This window comes from Thunnus maccoyii, chromosome 15, assembly GCF_910596095.1.
Source record: "Thunnus maccoyii chromosome 15, fThuMac1.1, whole genome shotgun sequence".
Classification (NCBI taxonomy): domain Eukaryota; kingdom Metazoa; phylum Chordata; class Actinopteri; order Scombriformes; family Scombridae; genus Thunnus; species Thunnus maccoyii.
The window spans coordinates 12,706,923-12,728,430 of record NC_056547.1 but is presented as its reverse complement, the minus strand read 5'-3'; the positions used below and the strand labels follow the sequence as shown (position 1 = coordinate 12,728,430).

The 21,508-nt window shown below is 38.4% G+C and overlaps 2 protein-coding genes across 3 annotated transcripts; both read right to left on the bottom strand.

Moving 5' to 3' along the window:
* Positions 1-888: 888 nt before the first annotated feature.
* LOC121913273 (heterogeneous nuclear ribonucleoprotein R) lies at positions 889-9,135 on the bottom strand. 2 transcript variants are annotated; one of them, XM_042435948.1, is made up of 15 exons: positions 8,698-9,135; positions 7,861-8,021; positions 7,636-7,754; positions 7,429-7,536; positions 7,210-7,323; positions 6,802-6,978; positions 6,474-6,609; positions 6,126-6,331; positions 5,885-6,034; positions 5,681-5,802; positions 5,046-5,584; positions 2,786-2,846; positions 1,741-1,801; positions 1,251-1,383; positions 889-1,037 (listed from the first exon to the last, which is right to left on the bottom strand). In XM_042435948.1, the coding sequence occupies exons 2-12, from the start codon at positions 8,015-8,017 to the stop codon at positions 2,812-2,814; spliced, it is 1,863 nt and encodes a 620-aa protein (XP_042291882.1). In that variant the 5' UTR covers positions 8,018-8,021; positions 8,698-9,135; the 3' UTR covers positions 889-1,037; positions 1,251-1,383; positions 1,741-1,801; positions 2,786-2,811. The 2 variants fall into 2 exon arrangements, with proteins under 2 accessions (XP_042291882.1, XP_042291881.1); XM_042435947.1 differs by lacking the exons at positions 889-1,037; positions 1,251-1,383; positions 1,741-1,801; positions 2,786-2,846 and having other exon boundaries at positions 4,163-5,584; positions 8,698-9,134.
* A 223-nt stretch (positions 9,136-9,358) lies between these two features.
* On the bottom strand, positions 9,359-11,799 carry atp5if1a (ATP synthase inhibitory factor subunit 1a). The gene is made up of 3 exons (XM_042435956.1): positions 11,543-11,799; positions 9,749-9,861; positions 9,359-9,664 (listed from the first exon to the last, which is right to left on the bottom strand). Exons 1-3 carry the CDS (start codon positions 11,612-11,614, stop codon positions 9,523-9,525), a joined length of 327 nt encoding a protein of 108 aa, XP_042291890.1. The 5' UTR covers positions 11,615-11,799; the 3' UTR covers positions 9,359-9,522.
* Positions 11,800-21,508: the final 9,709 nt, after the last annotated feature.

The following is a 21,508-nucleotide window of genomic DNA, read 5'->3' as shown; positions in this document are numbered from 1 at the left end:
AAAACCCGCTCATTTTATTGATCAGATTAGTTTTCTAGTATGTGCTCCATGTATTACAAACATATATCGTTATGAAATGATTTACGTGAATACGCCACAATAGACCGGAACTGAAATTAATACATGGGCACGATTGTGTAAGGATGGTTATAAATACTCGTTCGCACACCTAAAATATAAATGTATCTATAATGAAGGCGGCATGTGAAACCCACTTTATAAAAAGGAGACGACACGTTTATTTATTCCCTCAATTTAAAAATATTGCACGCTTCTTTATTTTGAACATCCTGCTCATTATCTATACTATTATGTTCTATATCTATTCATTTTAGCCCTTCTATGTGGCTGAGTAGAGATGGCCCATAAAAAAGAGGACCTTTTTTTTTTTTAAACTTACTTATATAATGTTACCAGAGTTTAAAGGCTTGCAACTTCCTCCTTCTCCAATTTGATGCAGTCCTATAAACCCTGTGCCTCCACACAAAGTTTTACCTTTGACTGAGGAAGAAAGGGGCAAGTACAATGAACAGGACTGGCACAGGTAGGACACTGACAGGTTACAGTCATCCACCCATTCTGTTTACATGCCCACCCTCATTTCAATCTGTTTGACTGGTGAAATGTACAATAAGAAAGCAGTTTATTAGTTGTTGTCAGAAGAAACCATTACTGAACTTGTGAGCTCCATGATGGTGCACAAAATTCAGAATGACTTCCAAAGAGGCCACACAAGTATTGTGTTGTCATGTTACCAATAACTTGAGCAAAAAAAATGCTATAATGTTTGTAAAATGCTGTAATGTATGTAAGTAAATTATTGCTATCATGTTAATATGAAAAATAGTTTTAAAAAAATATATATAAATATGCATACACAAACACACATTTACTTGCATAATGAAATGTATTGAGTGAGAAACAGATAATTTCCCTTTACAGTAATTTTTAATTTCTTTAATCTGGATAAGGAAGAAGCTGTCTGCTGGATGAACTCTGGGTCATGACATGTCCATCAGCTGTATCCTCCTGCGCTTCTGCAGTGGGCACAAAGACATTAAACATTAGAATATAGGCAATGTTGTAAATGCATTATCATCTGATGAATTTAGGTTATGCTCCTTTTGGTGAGTTAGTCACTGAAGATGGAAAAGTCAATCAAAAAAACATCAATGTGACGTGACAGGAAGATAAAATTAGTAAATACTACAATACCAGTGTAACTGCTCTACTCCACAATTACTTTTTACCTCGTCCTTCTGCTGGAAGATGGTGCCCATGAGTCCTGGACTTCAGTGTTGTACAGTAGTTCATTCTGAGGGATCTGAGACTCTGTGACAGCCCTGGCTTGCACCTTGTGGAGAACAGTCTCCTGACTCAGAACTAGAGAAGAGCCACACAGACAAGAGCATATTAACAAATCTAGATTGATCACTTTCTAAGCATCAACATGATTTATCAACCCCCAACAAAATGACCAGCAACCCTGACTTTATTGTCTTTTAATATAATGCAATGTAGAGAGTTTATTCAATAAAAGATACACATTTGCCAATGTGTGACTTGCTGCCCAGTAAAATTCTGAAAAGCCAACTTACAGAACTTACTAGCTTTAAAAAGTAAATAGGTGAATTAAGAGATGACTAGGACATCAAACATGTCTTAAAGTATGACAAATATTTAAAAATACAAACATATAGAGACTTTCTGAGCATTAGTTCACATAATGAACAATCTTACCAATCAGTCCTTTCCATTTGTGTGAACTCATTCACATGGATCAGGGCAGCTCCTTTACTGCCTGGTGACAAGAGGCAACATATAAAGACACAGTTCTGATATGAGAAGCTGTTTAAAAAGGACACTCCAGCACTGGATGGCACTTTAATTCAAACCAAAATCTGTATGTCAATTGATAAAAGCAGTCTGCTGTAATGCTGTGGTCCCTACATCAGTGTCTTACCTGTGTAATACAAATAGTGCGGCCCACCTACTGCCATCTTGTGGTGTTAAACAGTAAAGACATGAGTATGAGGCACATCCATTGTTCCAACATGAGCCAATTTTAGCAACATATAATCCAGCGACCCCACTGCAATATGAGTGAATTTGAAAAGCGGCTCCTCTAGTTAATATGGGTGTATGAATTAACACCTTTCCAGCTCGGAAAACGACCAATAAATGCAGCGTCGTGTAAAGGAACAATGGACCACTAGTGCTTGTGTGTATATGCTACCTCTAGCGGCATAGGAGGGGAAATATCCACCGCCTTCCCGCCCCCTCCCCCCTTTTCACAGAGAGTGTGTGTGGGTATATGTGTGTAGAGACAGCTGAGGTGATTGTGGTGCAGTAAGCCAAGACTGGCAACAGGTGTTTGCAGGGTTTTGGTGTTTATAGCGCTTACCAAATCCTTGACTGCCTGCCTTCTGGCAGTTTAATCCAGTCTAAAGAAGCAGCCATTTGGCTCTTATAAAATATGCATTTGTTTTGAGGGAAATACACACTATATCTGCAAAGAAAATATGCTCTCTACACCCCAAAAACCTCTGTGTGAAAAAAGACAAAAAAATTTTTCCAATTCTTGAGTCCACTGCAGTGATTTATATACTTCATTGCCTGGGAAAAAAAGCGCCAACTGAATTTAAAAACTAAAATCTTGAATCGTAGTGCAGTATATTAGTAAGGAAACAATAAAAAGAATTCAGTATAATTATGGCTAGTGTTTCTCCAGTGATTACAATTAGCTACAGGAGAAGAGACAGTACTCTGTGCAAGGCTAGCTCACCCTTGAGTACCGTTCAGGTGAGTTCCTCATTCTAGTGGTGCCGCTCTCAATGCTTCTCCACCTAGGCAGGTTGGAATAAGAGGACAGACACATGAAACAAAATACAATGATACCATGGTATCAAAAGGCAGATGCTACAAACATGTTGCTACACAAAACCATTCTGACAGATGGATCAATTGCAAAGGAAACATGTTGTGAATTTGAAGAATTTTAACCCTTTGGATGGTCAGATCCTTGGTGTCTTCAAAAAGGAGAGAAAAGATGGCGGAGAAGATGTGCAGATTTTGGAAATAAAAAAAGGAATTGGAGACAAACTCAGCAGACAAGTAACAAAGATTTTGACCTTTGGCACAAATCCATTAAAAGTCAAATATGTTGCTCTAACTGTTAGAACGGTGTCAGTATCAGGACCATACAAGTGCAACTCACATCTCACCATTATCAAAGATTGTCCTTGTCTATAAAGTTTGTGTGAAAAAATGTACATGGTGTACAGAATGCTTCAGTAAATATCAGCCTCCATTTCTGAAAAGGTGTGAAAAAAACACCCTTCACACTTAGGTTGCAAGGTATAGGTAATCTACCCCCGTGAAAAATATGCAGACGTTAACTTTAACTTTATTTACTGCATTGACTCTACAACAACCCATAGAAATCACACACACAAACGTCAAATCTCTTAACCATTTTTATGCTTTAGCACAAGAAATAATATTCATAGGCTGCATCCCATTTGGCAAAATATTTCTCTGGTTGGCTCTGATCGGACCTGCTATGAAACATTATGAGGCTGTATGTCTTGTGACAAAAAAAGCCATAACTGGAGTAATACCGTAAGCAAAATTTTAGTAAAAGTACAGTGATCATCCAAGTAATTATCACAGGGATAAATTACCTATGTCAAGCATTCAATGTTTAACTTCCACTTCTCATCATAAATGGCAGAGAACAGCAGTTAGTGAGGGTGGGCTGAGGTTCACTAAAGCACATACTGTACATCAATGCACACAAGTTTTTAAAGACAGGCGCAATCTCAGGTAATTGCAAGCAAATTACACAGTTTGGTCCTTTTATAGCTGTTGGTATGACTGATATTCACTACATGAATTCAGGAGTGCAGCAAATGACTGTAGTCTCATGATCGCTGAAAAATAAAGGGTTAAAATCCTGTTTAAATCACTTTATCACCCATAAAACCTTTCAGGTTCTCTTGTCCCGTTGTCTGATTGCACAATTTCAGTCTTTTGATTATCCTTTGAAGCAAAAAAATTTGACTTGGAAAAGATGATCTTCATCCCAATGTGAGAATTGAGGTAAAAAAAATTAAATCAAATACTGAATGACAACACTGAATTTGAGTATCTGACAATTGACTGATGCTCAGCTGAGTTTTATTGAAACGGAACAAACGTAAAAGTTATAAATACAAAGAACATCAGAGAACAAACTGCTATGGCTCTTAAGGTAAGCCAAACCAAATTCTATTGGGCAAGTTCAAAGAAAACATAGGAAGTTATGGTATCAGTTTAAAAAAAACACAATTTGTCTAACTCTAGAAACGCTAGGCATACACTTTGAACATTACAAAACTTTGATTTCTTCCTTCCTGTGGATTCTTTTCTCCACCATTGCAAAAAATGAAAAAGTATGAAGCTCTAACCATATGCATTTATTTACAAGCAAGTCCCTAAGCAACTATGAGAAACCACAAATAAAGGGAGTACAAGAAGGGGAGGGAAGGAAAGGGGCATGGACAAAAACTTCCTGCAAGGCAATATCATTATTTAATGTCCTCTCAGACTTTTGAGAATGAATGTCCACTTTTTGTAAATGTTCATTGTTGGCTTTAAAATAATCAGGAACAAAAAGTAACAATAAAAGTGTTTTGTGTGTTTTTTTTAAAGACACATGTCCAAATGTAACCGTAGGAGTAAGAAATGATTCACCACAACGGTTACCTTCACTTCTTCAGCCAAAAGGCTTTCCAGCCAATCATCTCGAGCCAATTCTGGGGTCTGTCCATTTTTTTTTTGAGATATATACAGTTTTTTTTTTTTTTTTTTGATGAGGGATGATGAATAAAAAGTTAATCAAAAATTGTGGCCAATCTCCTGTTTTTTTTTTTTTTCATTTTTATTGTTGTTTTTCTCTTTTTTTGTTGTCACTTTGCCAAATACCTTTTGGTGCATCTACTTCCACTGCTGCCCATAAGAATCCTGTGAAAACTCCATGGTGTCATTACTGTAACCATAGTTACCGGAATAGTCGGCCCCTTGCTGCAGGGGCTGCTGGGCGATGGGCTGGGACCCCCAGTTCTGTTGGTTGTTGGTCTGGCGGCGCTTGGAGTCAGGCTGGTTAAACACATCTGCCTTCCTCTTTCCACCGACGTTTCCCCCGCGATTGCCCCTGGCCCCACGAGGACCACGGCCCCTCTGTGGCTGGAAAGGGGCTCCCCGCCCTCCTCTGCCACCCCTCGGACCACCGAGGGGTGGCCCTCTTTGGGCATAGCCCCCCCGGCCTCGTGCCGGTGGCGCTCCACGAGCCCTGGGTGGAGGAGGCCCCCCCCTGCTAGGACGAGTACCACGGCCCCTCATGCTGTACACATCTTCGTAGCCGTAGTAAGGGTCTTCATAGCCACCACGGTAGTCATGATAGTCGTAGCCATAGTAGTCATCATAATAGTCTTCATATCCATAGTAATCTGGTGGATAGGCATAGCCTCCTCGGCCACCACGACCCCTGCCTCGGCCTGGAGGTGGCATACGTGGAGGTGGGTAGTAGTAGTAGTCATCATACCTACAGAGGGAAGGATAACGTTAAATTTATTTAATTCCTTATTTGAGAATAAGTCAGGTGGGTGACTAGTCACATGTCTCTGCCCCTCAGCCTCACCCTGCATTCCTGGTGGTCTGCCGAGCTGCTTGGCGCTCTTTCCTCTTCTTGTCTGGGGGTTTTGCCAGGACGATCTCAATTTCCTCCCCTCCAAGCTCCTTCCCGTTCATCTCATCCATTGCCTAAAATTAAACAATCCATTACTACGAATTCATAGAATCATCAGACATGCAAAATACCTTGTCCAAAGCATGAAAAACCCACCTTTACAGCAGCATCCCTTTCTTCAAAATGCACAAAAGCGTAGTCTTTCAGTTTCTTCACTCGCTCCAGCTTTCCAAACTGAGAGAATGTCTTTTCAAGAAGCTCTTCAGTAACTGCTGTGGCCAGCTTCCTTACAAAGAGCACCTTAACCTATGTAGGCAAAAAAACAGAACGTAGAGAGTCGCAGAACACGAGTGTTGTGCTTTGAAGAACAAAAGAACAAAACATGAGACTCTCTAACCTTGGCCATAACCTCGGGGTCTGGTTCGGCGACTGGGTCAGCCCACTCTACAGTCACTGGATTCCCCCAAACCTTGACCTTCCCACTCATTAAGCGACGGCGGGCCTGTGCTGCCGATTTGTGGTCCTCATACTCCAAGAAACAGAAGCCACGGTTCTTCTTCTTGTCATCTGGCTGGTGGTACAATATCACCTCTTGAAGACCCTCTATAAGACAAAACAATAACTTCTTTAATGTCATGTAACAGCAAAGGCTCTATCCCCTGTTACAACTTTCATTCTTCATGATGAAGGATTTGTTTTACAGAGTATTCTAACAGAAATTTACTGCTGCGATTTTGAAACTGACCTGTAACTTTGCCAAAGTCTTCCAATATACTTTCTCTGGTCTTGTTCTTTGGAATTGATCCAACAAACAGACGATTGTTTGCAACAGATATACACACTCCCAAGTACTTGCCAGGGCGGATTTCATGGTTATCACACTGAAAAATAAAACAGAAATGTCAACAACGGTGATGAATAGATTATCAATGAACAGCAAAAAATTTACCAACTCAAGTTTAAATTCTTCTAAATGTCTTTAAAATAATACTCAAATTTTTGCATATTTGAGTATTTCCACAATTGTTATAATGTGGATTTATGTTTTTCCAGTACACTGCCATACTACTTACAAGCTTCACAGCCTTTTGTGCATCGTCCTTATTGCAGTATGTGATAAAGGCGTAACCTCTATTCTGACCAGAAAGAGGGTCCATCATTAACCTGAGGTCCCAGATGGGACCAGCACCTTCGAAGAGCGGCACTAGCTCATCTTCATACAAATCCCTGGGGATTTTTCCAACAAACACCTATGAACAAGAATGAAACAGGTGGACAAGTGTAAGGATTTGTGAAGCACATTATACAGTATAATGTTTAGGATTCTTTATGAATATTACTGCAGCACAGACTTAATACTTCTCACCCAATTCAACACTTTAGAAATTTGACAATCATGATAGACAGGTTTCTAACATGTCAAGTTTGACCCAACATTTTTTTAACAAATGAAACCCAACACATCTATTGTTCATATTTACCTCAGTCCCAATCCCTGGTTGTGTTCCTTTGAACACATCCTCAGGTGGGGGGCCCCCATATTTCCTCTGCCCTGTAGTGACATCCAGAGTGTATCCTGTTCGCTCCAACAGAGCCTGGCAAACACAAAAACACAAAACATTAACTGCACTGCATGTGTGTGTTATGACATTTGTACTGACCTACTTTACTGCAAAACTTAATCACACAACTTTGTTTACCTTTATTTTCGCCTCATCTGGGCCCTTGGTAGACTCTTGTACTTTACTTCCTTGCTTTTCTCTCTGCCTGTAAGTCTTCATGACTCCACAAAGGAAAGCGCTTTTATTCTACATTAAAAAAAAAGAGAGAGAGACCATTGTTTACAAGAATGTAGATCAACATAAAACTCATCTTAAAGACAAAGGAGGATCCATTCATGTGCTTACCTGTACATGGGACAGGTCGCTCTCTTTGAATTGCTGCAGCACAGTAAGCGCCCCCTCCTCGTTGAACTCCCGAAGTGCATCAATGGCCCTCTCATCCAGGTCAACATATGCCACCAAACCTACAGTTTCAACAGATGATCACTTTTAGTCTCAACTACAGTAAATAACACTGTTTGTAAACATATCTCACAGCAAGTCACAGTAATTTCCAGCCCAATCGCTCACCTGTCTGGAAGATGTTATCTAGACTTTCAGCAACTTTCTGGGGAAGCCCGGCATCAATGAGCGTCTGGTAGTTCTCTGTGTGTGTTGTTGTCACATCCATGGGCTCTTCTTCCTCCTTTGCCGGGGCAGAACTACCGTTCACCTCAGCGGCAGCCATTCTCCTGTAACACATCAGTACAAACTCAGGTTTACTTCATTTCAAGTCAGGACTGATGATAAACAAATACAGTGATTCCTGGATACCAAACGAATTTGTTTCAATGAAGACAATCATCTGATATCATTATATATACACAGAACGACATTGTTTACAAATGGATGGGTGTTGTGACGAGACTTTTAGTCAGGAGTCTATGCAACTTTTAAACCATTACTTCAATTTTAAGTATGACACAAGGCAATTCTGAAGACCGTAACATCAATCTGCTGGGGGCTGCATTAGCTACAAATACTGTTTGATGAATTAAATGGACGTGAAAACGTTCAGCTATTACACGGTAACATAACCCGGTCACTTAAACAAACCACCGACAGTCACCGTCCCGCCCCCTTCACATGCAGCTTGCTATCTAGCGAGGTGAACACCTTTCATTTTCATATTTACACGTGCTTACTGGTTGATTTCTGTACTCAATAATATGCACATTACAATCTTAAGAGCGTAACAGATCTCCAAAAAAAATCTTTCAATCTTGAGCAAACAGTAACGCTGGTTTGCTTGCGGGCTAAGCTAACGAGCTTATAGGTAACGTTATGAAGGCCGCGCCGTGCAGAAAGACACCTTTTACAAATCAAACACTCCGTACAAGGTGCAAACAGATAGTTAGCGAAACTTACCAGTCTATTTCAGGAAACTAACAGTGGCGTGTGTAAAAATGTAAAACGATTAACGTGTCAGACGTACAAAAAACGGCTATTATGAAGAATACGTTTGAGTCTAACCCACGAGACAAATTTCCAGACAGCTACGGTCTCGTCGTCGACTCGCCCGAACAACGCCACCGCTCAGCAACCATCGCGAGATCTGAGCGAGAAAACGCGCAGTGGGGGCGGGTATGTTCGTTTTCCTATCCAAGGAGTCAAGCGTCCTCATATGGCCCTACCGAAACCTACAAACGGTTTAAGGTCCACCCTTACTTTACAAAGAGGTGAAAGGAAATGTGTGATGTTTCATTAACAAAGCTTAACTAGATACTAAAATCCCGGTTAACCGGTTGCTCTATTCAACTTGAGCAACCCGCTAACAGTTAGCGGGCAGCGCTCCAAATGAAAACGAGCGCTTCATCATTAACTATCTGACAATGGCGTTTGAACTTTGACTGACATGACTTTTACCCAATGAAATTCACTTTTCTGTACATATTACATACAGGTCAAGCCTAATTTTTCTTACAACCACAGTTATTCAAGGCACAATCAATAACTGATATTTTGACAATAAAGAAAGAGAGGAGTATGCAAATGAGTCACACTTGTGTTGAAAAGCATCCACAAAATCTAAGTGAAAAAAGTAAGCACTTTATTGGTACTTTTTATATTCATGATGTCTCATACAGGACCTGCCCTGAGCAGCAAGTAAATCAATCAATATCTGATAATCATTGACTTGACAATAAGATGGCCGGACTCTCAGGAAGAGAAATGACAACAGGTTTCCCAGCTTCAGTCGTCATGTTTGAGCTTCCTGATTTTTCCCTTATGGCGGTCGATTTCCTTCTGAAGGCGCTCAATCTCCTTTTTGTGGTGATCAATCTCCTCTTCATGATGCTTCTTCAGTGCTTCCATCTGCTCCTTCTCCTTCTGCCTACAAAGTGAAAAAGGGGAACTGCGTAAACACCTTGTGGGAAACTGAGTATGCAGGCATGCAGTGTAAAGGGATGTGTCTCACCTAAAGTACCGCTCCTCCTCTGCTACTTGTCGCTTTCCAAATGCACCTCCTGCCTCCCTCACAGAGCCTCCTCCGCCTCCACCTTTCCCTGCTCCCTTTCCCAACTCGCCAAGCTGGAATAAGCAGATAATACATTTATCGTAACAATGTCACAGTTTGGTCAAAGGAATTGTATCTGAATAGCACATTTGGACAGACTCTCTTGGGTTTGTAAAGTAAAAATACACTTTAAACTTTTCATAACTTTTATCCATGTAACAAATTCACAAGTAAATATAAAATACAATGTGTAAAATATGACAATGAATCAATATTGTACTTGTTTTTTATCTGCTAGCATTCCAAAAATGTTGGACAGATGTTTCTTTGTTACTTTACAGTTGCTTTGGTAAAGTGATTCCTTCCTCTGAATGTTTTTCTCTGCTCACACTAACAGAAGAACAATTTCTGATTGTCTAAAACATATTAAACCTATTTGTTAGGGGAATGTCACAACCATAAGTCAAACAATGTTCCTGACCCCAACCTTTTTCAATTCAGACTTTATTAAAAGAACAGGTTCACTATTTTTCCAAGTCTGTCTTAAAAAAACAGTCAGGTGCCCATATGAACACTGAAAGAAGTTTTCCTCACTGTAATCATTCCTCCTGTTCATACTGGCTGTTAAAAGATCCCCTTAAAATGTGCTTTCAATATAAGTGATGGGGGCAAAAATCCACAGTGTGTCCACACAGTTATTTTGCACAAAAATGCACTTAAAAGTTTATTTGAAACTTATATGAGGCTTCAGCAGTCTGAGTTAGTCATATCAAGTGGATATCTGACACATTAACAGTCTTTTTAGCATCAAATTCCCTCTTTGTGTTTCCTCAGACAGTGTTTCCCTGTTGAGCTGCGGTGGGAGTAAAGTAACAAAAAGAGGGACTTTGGCACTAAAAGGACTGAAAGATATCTACTTGATATGACTCATTTGGACAGCAGGAGCTTCATATTAGCTTCAGATAAACTTTTTAAATACATTTTAGCACAGAAGGAGGCTTGTGGATTTTGTCCCCCATTACTTACATTGTAAGTGCATTATGAAGGGATCTTCTGATGGCCAGTATGACCAGGAAGAATGATTATGGCAAGAAAAAGCTGTTTCTGAGTTCGTTTGGGTGGCTAACTGTCTGTTTAAGACAGACTCACAACTCATGGGAGGCCCATAGAACAATAAAATACAATACCAAAAATAAATACATGCACGATCTTAGATAAAAACAAGTATACATCAGAAAGTAAAGCACAAAAAATGCAATTCTTCTGCAAGACGTTATGAAGCAAATTTGTATTATTGTCTACTTCTTTTTTATACTGTCCTTGCAACATGTTACCTATCTATATCTGCAAATTGTGCGTGGACTATTGATATTCTCCTGCTCTACACTGTTCAATAACGTTTTTAAAATATATCCATATGTCACTGTGTCATTAGGTCATTACATAACGCCAGTGCACCCAGTAGTAGAGGAGCGTCATACTTTACATTGGATGATTGCATGTTTAACTTTACATTGGAGCCATGAGCAATACGCTGCATACTTAAGATGAACACATCCGCATTTGAAAGCTTGCCATATTTGAAGTGATCTATGAAAGCACGTACACTGAGGTGATCACTAGCTGACAATACAAGTTAGCCACTAGCCTAGCGTCATGAGGCTTCGCTCAAACATCTCTGATATACTAGCAGATTGTTTGCAAGCTAATGCTAACATTAAACACATCACCTGTCAGCAGTCCAGCACAGTTTACCTGATCAGATGCCATTCTAATCTGAGAGGCGATGCATCCTCTGAGGTTGGATCTCAAAAGAAACCTTGACATTATCCTTATGTTTTTGATATTATGTTCAACTGCAACAGAGCAGAGCAAACTTTAGTTTTTCTACCCAGGAAGTGCGCTTGCGTCGGGGTTTCAAGCCAAAACAGTTCGTTTTAGGTGAGCTACGCCTTGCCTGTAAAGTTGAGGGCGGCGGCAGCAAGGGCGGTGACAAAAAGCTGCAATAAAGTCGGACAGTCTCCAGCAGCCTTTAAGGAACATACAGGAAGCGATATTTTTTTTCCTAGGATGGCGAAGTCACGACCCGCCCCACTCTGCTTCTGATTGGCTTGCCCTGCCCAAATCTAACCAATCCAACCAAGAAGGCAACAATTACTAGCCAATCAGAGGCAGAGTAGGGCGGGTCGTGACTTTGCCATCCTAGGAAAAAAAATTGGCATACAGCAAGTCATAGAAATGATTCCTGTTAGATCTGATCATGAATTAATAAAATGCTATCAGATCAATCTAGCTTGTATTCACTCAGTCACTGTTTTAACGGTGTCTTTACAATCATACTAAACGTGAAGCGCTTCTATAACACGTCATGTTGTTGACATGAACCAATCAGCTCTTTGATCAGGCGACAGCCAGATGTTTCCCATCATGCCCTTGATCCTGCAGTCGCTGGAGAGCATGGACACTTACAAGCACTTACAACTACTGCTGCCTTGGTTTTGTTTTGTTTTTGTTTTTTTTAATTTATTGAACAAATTGCACATGTCACATATTTTGACAATAAGAATAACCACAGTTATAAAATTCAAACATTCAAACATGCCAGGGGGTTAGGTTAAAAAATAATAAAAAGGGGAAAAAAGAAGAAAAAAACCTTTAAGGCACAATTTGTAATTGTATAAACTATTTAAGAATCACAGCACATATACAGTCAGCGCACAACTCATCGATGGAAACCAAGCATCTTTTGTCTTATCCAGTCCAAAGTGCAAAGTCCAGGCGTTAGTCCAAAAGACTAGCTCCTTCAGAACACTGGAGAAAATCAGTGAGATTCATTGGGATACAAACTGTGCTCAGAGCAGCCGAGATCACATTTGATTTACATACATACTTTACAGTTAACACATGCCTTTACAGTTTTTATGGCTTTTTATTGGAATAATATTAGCTTAGCTTTTATGTACTGTTCAAAATCTTTGTAAAAAACAGTAAAGAGGGACTTTTGGTTCATAAACTTACACTTATGTATATAGAGTTTGGCTAGAATAATCAATAGATTTATGATACATGCCTTTTCCTCAAATTTCCTGTCAAGGGCAAAGAATCCAAATATAAATTGCTCATAAAATAATGCAAAATGTTTGTATAAGATGTCAATAACACATTTGGAAACATCTTTCCATAATTTTACTGACAAAGCTGGGGCACAGTTTCTGGATGAGCTGAGCAAAAGGAACAATTTATATTTAGATCATCCTTAATTTTCTTGAGAAAATACTTTGCAGAGTAAAACTTGTGTATCATTTTAAAGGAAAGGTATCTGTGAGGCAATGACCAAACTTTTATCCAAGGAATATTCTTAGCAAAGTTACTCAATATACAATATGTGATGACATCAGGCTTTGTGACAGACTCACTCTGAATCAGAGAGTGATTAGCTTTGTTACAGGATTGTGACAAACACATTTTCCCGAAAGGAGTGTCAACAGGATTAACCAAACATCAGCCTGATATAAAAAACTCTTGCACAAAATTACAGAACCAATAGGAATAGCCCCAATTATCAGAGCAAATTCCTTAAATGTGACAGGAATATTGAAATGAAAAATGAATTCATCGTTCATAAGATGACCTTCCGGCGTAATCGGCTGACTCACCAAAAAGATGTTTCTGTCAAACCAATTCTTTAGAAAAATACAATCATTTTTATATAAAATATCACTATTGTTCCAGATATAATAACGTTGTGGTGAGAAATTGTGCTTGTAAATTAAATTCAACACCTATAAAGCCTGTTGTGAAAATCTGACAGTTTAACTGGTATTTTATTTATTTTATAATTGCATACCAATGGGAAGGGGAGTCCACACGGAGGAGTCATTTTTTAAAAAGTGCTTTTACGAGTTAATCTTAAACACGTTATTCAAGGTGGAGAAGTCTAAAAGGTCAAGACCACCATCTAAGGTAGCTTTTGAAAATACATCAATAGTTTTGATCGGAGGCTTTAACTGCAGAGTATTTTTCAAGAATAAAGCTGCATCATCTGCCAGCTGGGTTAAAATATAATATTTCAATAGAGTTATTTGATTTTATATAGTGACAAAAAACTTGCACAACAATGAGGATGAAGTAAATAGAGACTGGACAACCTTGCCGTATGCCTCTTTCTAGACAGAATCTTTGAGAAGTACCATCACTTAATTTCATTGAACTGTTTCCATTTTCATAGAGAGGTTTTCATTGCATTACAGAAGTATGTTCCAAATTTAAGACAATAAAAAATGAAGGGGTGCTCAACTGTGTCAAAAGCTTTGTAAAAATCAAGAAAAAGTATAAAACTATTCTCAATAATCAGTTCAGAATAATCAATACGATCAAAAAACAATCTTATGTTATTGGAAATATGTCTGATACTCATAAATCCAGATTGATTTTCATCTATAATTGAGTCTAGAACACTTTTAAATCTCTTGGCAAATATAACAGCAACAATTTATAATCATTATTGAGTAAACTAATGGGCTTCCAGTTGTCGACTGTAAGCAAATATTTTTTCTGGTTTAGGTATTAGACAAATATCACCCTGTGTAGTGCTGGTAGGAAGTGTAGATTTTGCAGTGCTCTCTGAAAATACTTTCAAAGGGAATAGCACTAGCAACTCCAGGTGACTTATTACTTTTTTAGATTATTTATGGCATCTATAACTCATTCTATAGTAACAGAAGAATCACACTCGAACTTTTCCTCCTGGCTAATTGAATTTACACAGTCAAAATAATTAGAAAATGTTGCCAAAAAATGCATTATAAAGGGATCTTCTGATGGCCAGTATAAACAGGATGAATGATTACAGCAAGAAAAATCCATTTCAATGTTTATTTGGGCACCTGAATGTTGTTTTAAGAAACACTTGAACAATTGTTAACCTGTCCTTTACAGATTAAACCAGTTGTTCCCAAACTTTTTGGCATGTAGCACCTTACAAAAAATCAGTGTTGTGCTTCCTTGTCATATTTTAGATATCTATGAGTTGTTTGCAGTTCCACCAAACAGACATTACCCCTCACATAGTTTCCAATAAATAACAGTTTGAAGCCCAAAGAGGTAAAACTCTCCAATATTTTACTAAAATGCTAAGATTAAAGAATTTAAAAAAAAGAATCCAAATTCATGTAGCAGAACTTTTTTCTTCTTTCTTATAAAGCAGTTAAAGCTCCACCTCCACCAGCTACAGCAATAAAAGCTGCTTATGCATTAACAGTTAAATCTGTGTAATATATCACTCACAGCTGGATTTTCTTTTACTTTAGTACTTTAAGGATAATACTTCTATACCTTTACTTAAGTGGGATTTTAAATGCAGGACTTTTACTTGTAATTAATTTACATATTACTTTTACTTAAGTAGAGGATCTGAGTGCTTCTTCCACCACTGGATTTGTCAACCAATGCCAACAAGTTAAGCCTAATGACATATTAATCCTTATACTGTTCAGATCAAATTTGACCCATTTTAACATTTGAGAGCAGTAGAAACACCCTAAACATCATTCTTTCATCCTGAAATGTCATAACCTTTCATAATGTGACCCAGAATATATAAAAAATGTAAATATTTCAACTTTTAAATTTTTTTTTCGTGCAGCTGATACACATTTTATACATAGAGAGTGCACCATTCACCATTCAAAATATTGTTACATACAATAACATTCATTGAAATCATTATGGCTGTTATGTTCTCCTATTTTTTACAACACAGGACCATAACATTGTGATTGTGAATGTTTTTTTCTCCATAAACAAGTAAAACCTAAAAACATCTCAGCTCTCTGGAAGTTGAGTTAAGGCTTAATCACATGAATTCATATTTATGAATGAAAAATAGATTTGTGGTTCAGAAGTTTAGTACACGGTTTAATTATGAGAGGATACAGTGAAGGGTCAGAATATGAAGAGTATGTAAGGGTTAAACAAAATACAGATTTGATGAAATTCCATTTGCAATTTGGCTAATTCTCCCGTCTAAATCACTTTTCCTTGAAATAACTGCAACATTTAAACCCAAGTACATGTTCATTCATTATTCATTTTCATTATGGGAAGCTTAATCCTTCATATATTATGAATTGCTCCTCCATGGACATATTTCACATTTTTACATGTTCAGCTGCTGTGCAATGACTAAAAGACTTAATAAAGGGTTGAAAAGGGACCAAAAGCTTCCACAAGAATTACTTTGAACAGGAATTAATTGATTGTGTGCTGATTGATCATTGTTTCCATTTCCCTGATTAGCACCAAATCACATAGTTCTTTCCAGGAAACTTCTAGGAAATTATAAGGAAATCAAGCACCTAATAAATAAAGCATTACTCACTTTTAATTCTTGTTGCTATGTTACCAAACACGGAATATTCAGTACAATGAAAGCCAGTTTATGATGTTTTTGTTTCTATATTCTGTGGTTCCTCCACAGAATGAAGTTGAACTGAAGCTCCATTCAATTTGTAAGACATAAATCTAGAGAATAGACATTCATTAATTCTTCCACTGTTTCAACCAATGAATCCTGTTAGAGATCACTGGACGCTCGAGCCTTGAAACACACAGACACGCAAAGAAGGACAGATAAGTGGAACACTATGCAACAGACGGAAAACAAACTTACATAGACTTTCACAGATCTGTAGACTTGTCTTATGCAGTCATAGAGAAGATTACTCAAATTTATAATATATAAAATGCTGATAGATTTTCCCTCCTTTGTGTTCAGTCATTTTTATCAAGTGATCATTCCAGAAGCTACACAAGCCCCTGATTTCATGTTCATATTGTGTCTACAGACTGTGCAGCAATCTGGACTGAATCTCCCTGTGATGTGGTCCTATTACACAAAAAGACAAGACCCAGTGCTCATCTCTGAAGTGCTGGATGAGGCACCCTGTAGCACAAAGGAAACCTTTGCACAGTATATGAGGCTGTGGGTGTTTAGTACAAATGAGTCATAATGGATTCCCATTGATGAGGAGCCCTCCCTGCCAGACAATACTCAACCTAGCACAGTGTCGTATGAGCTCACTGTCCCTGACACTCTTTCATCGTCTGAATCCTGCAGAGTTGATGGTCAATGAGCAAGTGTAGGCGTGGTGCCGCGGTAATGACGCATTGCATCCTGTCAAACTGTTTAGAGAAGGAAAGTATTAAGGCTTGAGGTGATTGTGCAACAGAATAAGAGAACAGGGTCAATGAAAAACTGCTTGGGCAGTTTCCCCATGAATCGCTTTCCCACTTCAGATTTTAGAAGCTCCACTTTTAAACCTTTCTCATGTCAGTAAGAGGAAACTGCAAGACTGAGGTAGTAACATCCTTGCAACAAATGGTGGCAGTATGCTCTCACGCAGATGGAGAGGATCTGCTATGCGTTGCAATGAATACTGAACACTATTCATATAACATTCATATAAAACAATTCTTCCTTCCCTTATAATGGACAACAACACGTGCTGCTCTCACTTTATATCAAAAGAAAATGAATTTAATCTGAAACACACAAACAATATCGCTATGCAATAAGCATTATTGAACAGAAAGCTTCAATATTCAGAGGCAACTGAATCTGATGCATTCGTCACATAACTCGACTGTGAAAACTGTAAGAATGAATAAATTGATAACTTGGAAAAATAGCTGATAAATCCTTCAAAAGATGGATTGTAAGTCCCTGATGGACACGTGTATAACTTCCAAATGAATACCTTTGCTTGTAATATCCCTGAGGAAATTGTAAATCATGGCTGAATTTCACCGGAAGTAATCTTTGTTTTGTTAGGGAGAAAGCATCAGCTACCGCACTGAAGAAAACTGAACTTGGAGGGCTAATTTTGTGTGTGGCCGTGCGTGTTTTGTGCACGTTGTTCCATGGTCATGTACGGACTTCCGGTCCACAGGATACAAAGCAGCCAGTTACCTGGATCCTTTCAGAGCTGCTCACCTCGCCGGCTCAAGTGTTGCCATAGGAAATAGTATCCTGGCAACAGCACTAACCTGAGCAAAGACAAAGTAAGGTCATGCAGACAACAAGATGTGGCACAATGTTTCTGTATGAACAATCTATTTTCATAACCTCTGCTCGCAAGGACATTCATTATAATTTTGACGTAATATCCTTTCAGCATTTTTGCATTAGCACTTCATACATGACATTGAATGTGAACTCACATTTACACAGCTCCATCTAACAGCCTTTTTGGTGCAGCGTTACATGTTTGAATATCATGCATAGTGCTTATAATTTGCCCCCTTCTACCAATGCACTATCGATAATTGCACAAAATAGCACTCCCATCTGAAATTCATTCATACCTTTGGGGAAAGGCATATTGATATACGCCTCAGGATGTAATTGAACCTTTTGTTAAGGATGTCAGCATACTGTCATACCACTGAGGTAATAGCATTGTGTTTGCATGGGGTCATGTTAGTATAAGGTATTGAAATGTGGAATACATTTGTTTCCTAGAAACCCTATCTTGTGGTGCACATTCATGAAATATGCAGTAAATGGAAATTCACCTGCATTTGAATTTCAATGCAGGAAACTGTAAGCTGTATGATATTTTGTAAGTAAAAACTCTGATCAGCACGTTAAAAGTATCTAGACTTCTTGGTTCCTTGACGTGTGTTCAGCTCATCTATTTCTCACACTCTGCTGGTGCTAAAACTCCTCGTTGCTAATAGCCCTCATGAGCTGCCTGGATGTTGCCGTTGTTGCCATGGTGACCACCAGGAGTGATAAAGGGGTCCAGATTCTTTGTGTTCGGAACATACAAGGTCTTTTGGCCAAGGAGCTGCAGCAGACGTTATATGTCAGATTCACGGGCAGCTTGGCAATAATTAAAGGGGGATTGACTCATTTAGCAAACTGACTGCAACGTGAAGGATGCGTCCAAAAACAGCCAATCAGTTCTTTTGAGACAGTAGGTGCCTCACTCTTTTTCCTCAGTCCAACCTAGCAGCACAGGCTCAAAATGCTCTCTCAAAGTACTGTTGTCGCATCCACTAACTGCTGCATTACAATGTAAAGGGTTTGATAATTTGCCATTTTTTTATGATCGCAATAATGACATACATACGTACGAAAAATTACATCTGCTCTTCAAAATGCCTGTTTCCCATGTTGTTCCGCAATAATTCCAATGAACTGGCGACTGCTTGCAGCCCTGCCATTGACTCATTCACTTGTGGCCACATCAAGCCTCTTTCTAGGTTCCAGCTGATTTTCATCGTACAAAATGTCCTTTTCACCTCAACATTACAGCCCTCTGCATTCCATCAGTACCAAAGCTGGTCATTAACCTCTCCAAGTCCAGTCAACCCCTGGGGTTTGTAAACGGTCTGAACGTACAACAAGTGGTAATACTCTCCAGGAAACCACTCTCAAGAGACTGCTGTCATTTAGGTATGACGCACAAACACAGCTGTAATCCACCATATCTGGCTTTTTGTCATTCAGAGGTAAGGGAGCCACACAGTGGGGGGGGGGGGGGCGACGACTCTTTTTTGTTGCACAGAAATCCTTTTTCAACCCCAATCAGGAGGGAAAGTGCAAGAACGATAGAAGGTGTGTGTGAGACACAGAGATAGAGTTTGTATAGATATATGTAAGCACTTATTTCAGGACAATGAGAGACCACAATATCAACCTCAATCCCCATCGTTGCTCCTGCTCCTTGTGCCGATTTCCTGAGTGGTGTGTGATTGCTTTAAATATGTATTGACATTCAAGAGAAATTCTCCTGTCAGAGGCAGACAAGCCAGAGGTTTAAGCATCTTGGAGTCTTGCTTGGGGATCTGTCATGCTCTGTAAGACAAGAGCATAATTTGAGCTGAAGGACATGCTGTGCCACAGCTGAAAACAATGGGTGTAGCTAATCTTCACAGCTGAACTTTTGTTTCCCGGTAATGACCCAGTTTTATAACAAACACAGCAAGATGCAATACCTTTAGCTGCTACCGTGTAGTCAGTTTTTGTTAAGACTGTCAGAAAGGAGCAAAAATGGCTATTTCGGGGATAACTAACATTTTTAAATATTTATATTGTAAATATAAAACCCATGTTCTGAATTAAAGACATATAGTACAAAGGAATTCAATACACCAACACCACAAAAATTGCTATGGATTTGAATGGGAACTTCTCGGACACAGTCACAACAAAAACTGAGCATTATAAGTTTCAGAAATGTAATATTTATTCCAACAGCTAAGATAATTCTGGAGCTTTCAGTCATATCACATAATCTTCATTAGCTGATGGAGTTTGCCAAGATGTCATGAAACTATAAATGTTCAATTGTCCACTTTTCTAAACCCTAAGAAAACGGTTTAATATCTTCAATTCTATGACAAGTAGTGTGATCAAAAGCTACAGAATAGTTACTAAATGGACGTTATGTTGGGACAGTTTTCTCAACTGCTGCTTTCAAGGTCAAAAATGAACTTTGAATCTCAGCTTTATTGTTTTTATTTGAACCCCCTGTGCAGGATGCTGCTTTTATTGTGTCCATCTCTTTTATATATGCTTATAACTGAGATAACATTACATCACATTACATTATATAGCAGTGTGCAGACATGAAACTGATGTTTAATTTGACTGATTTAGCATGAGTGAGCAGGTAGAACTTGTGAAGAATATGTTGACAGGATGCAGGGATTTATAAGTTTGAATCCATGAATTAATCTTTTTGAATTTTTTTTATCTCTCACATCACTTGGTCTTTCCAGAGTCTCAGACAAAATTTTTGCCTCACAATGTCATACAATTGACAGCATGCTGATAGCAGCATCAATAATAGTTTCATGCATAGACAGTCTTTTACTTCCACTTCTCTCCTCAGCCTTTTCTTTTCTCTATGTGCTCTGCAGAGAGCTTTTGCAGCAGCATCACTGACAAATTCAAGGATAATATGCACGGTTTTATAGATCCATTGACATTGAGCTCAAGTAGGTACTAATTAACACGTAAATGTTTTATTATTCTAAATAAAATCAATTAGAATTCAAGAATGGTATTTAGTTATTATACTACATTAGCTACAAAGGTCATAGCTTTTTCTTGCCTCACCACAAGGAGGTCAGAGCACATTGTTGGCTGCAGAACAGCACTAGTGGAAGTGGAAGAGATCATTTGATGGAGTATATTGAAGAACCAGCATGTTAATTTGTTGCATATTTCTTGACAATATATTTCATGAAGTACTTTTGGGGTATAATCCGTCAGATTGATACAAATAAGTATACGTCTTACAAAATTTAGAACATAAAAATATATATCAGTTTAGAAATTAAGATATACAGTAAATGAAACAGAATTTAAAAATGTATTAAAATTCTTAAAATTATATTAATTAGTTGAGTTTTCCACCCATCACATCCCAGGCTGTTAACAAGGTTAAAAAAAACTCTTACACAAAATCAGTTTAATAAAACTTGATCTCTGTCATTGTATTAAAATTTTCTCAAAATTAAAATATTAACTGCAAGAGATGAAGACACTCCAGAGTTAATCTCACTGCTGCTTCACCCTTAATAATGATAATAATTTCATGTACTGCTGACAGTTATTACCAAGACATGACTTGCTGTTAGAAATGAACAGCATCTTCTCTTTTCTGTGTTTTTTCACTCTTTGGCAGTTTAAAGACCTTCTCTTCCTCG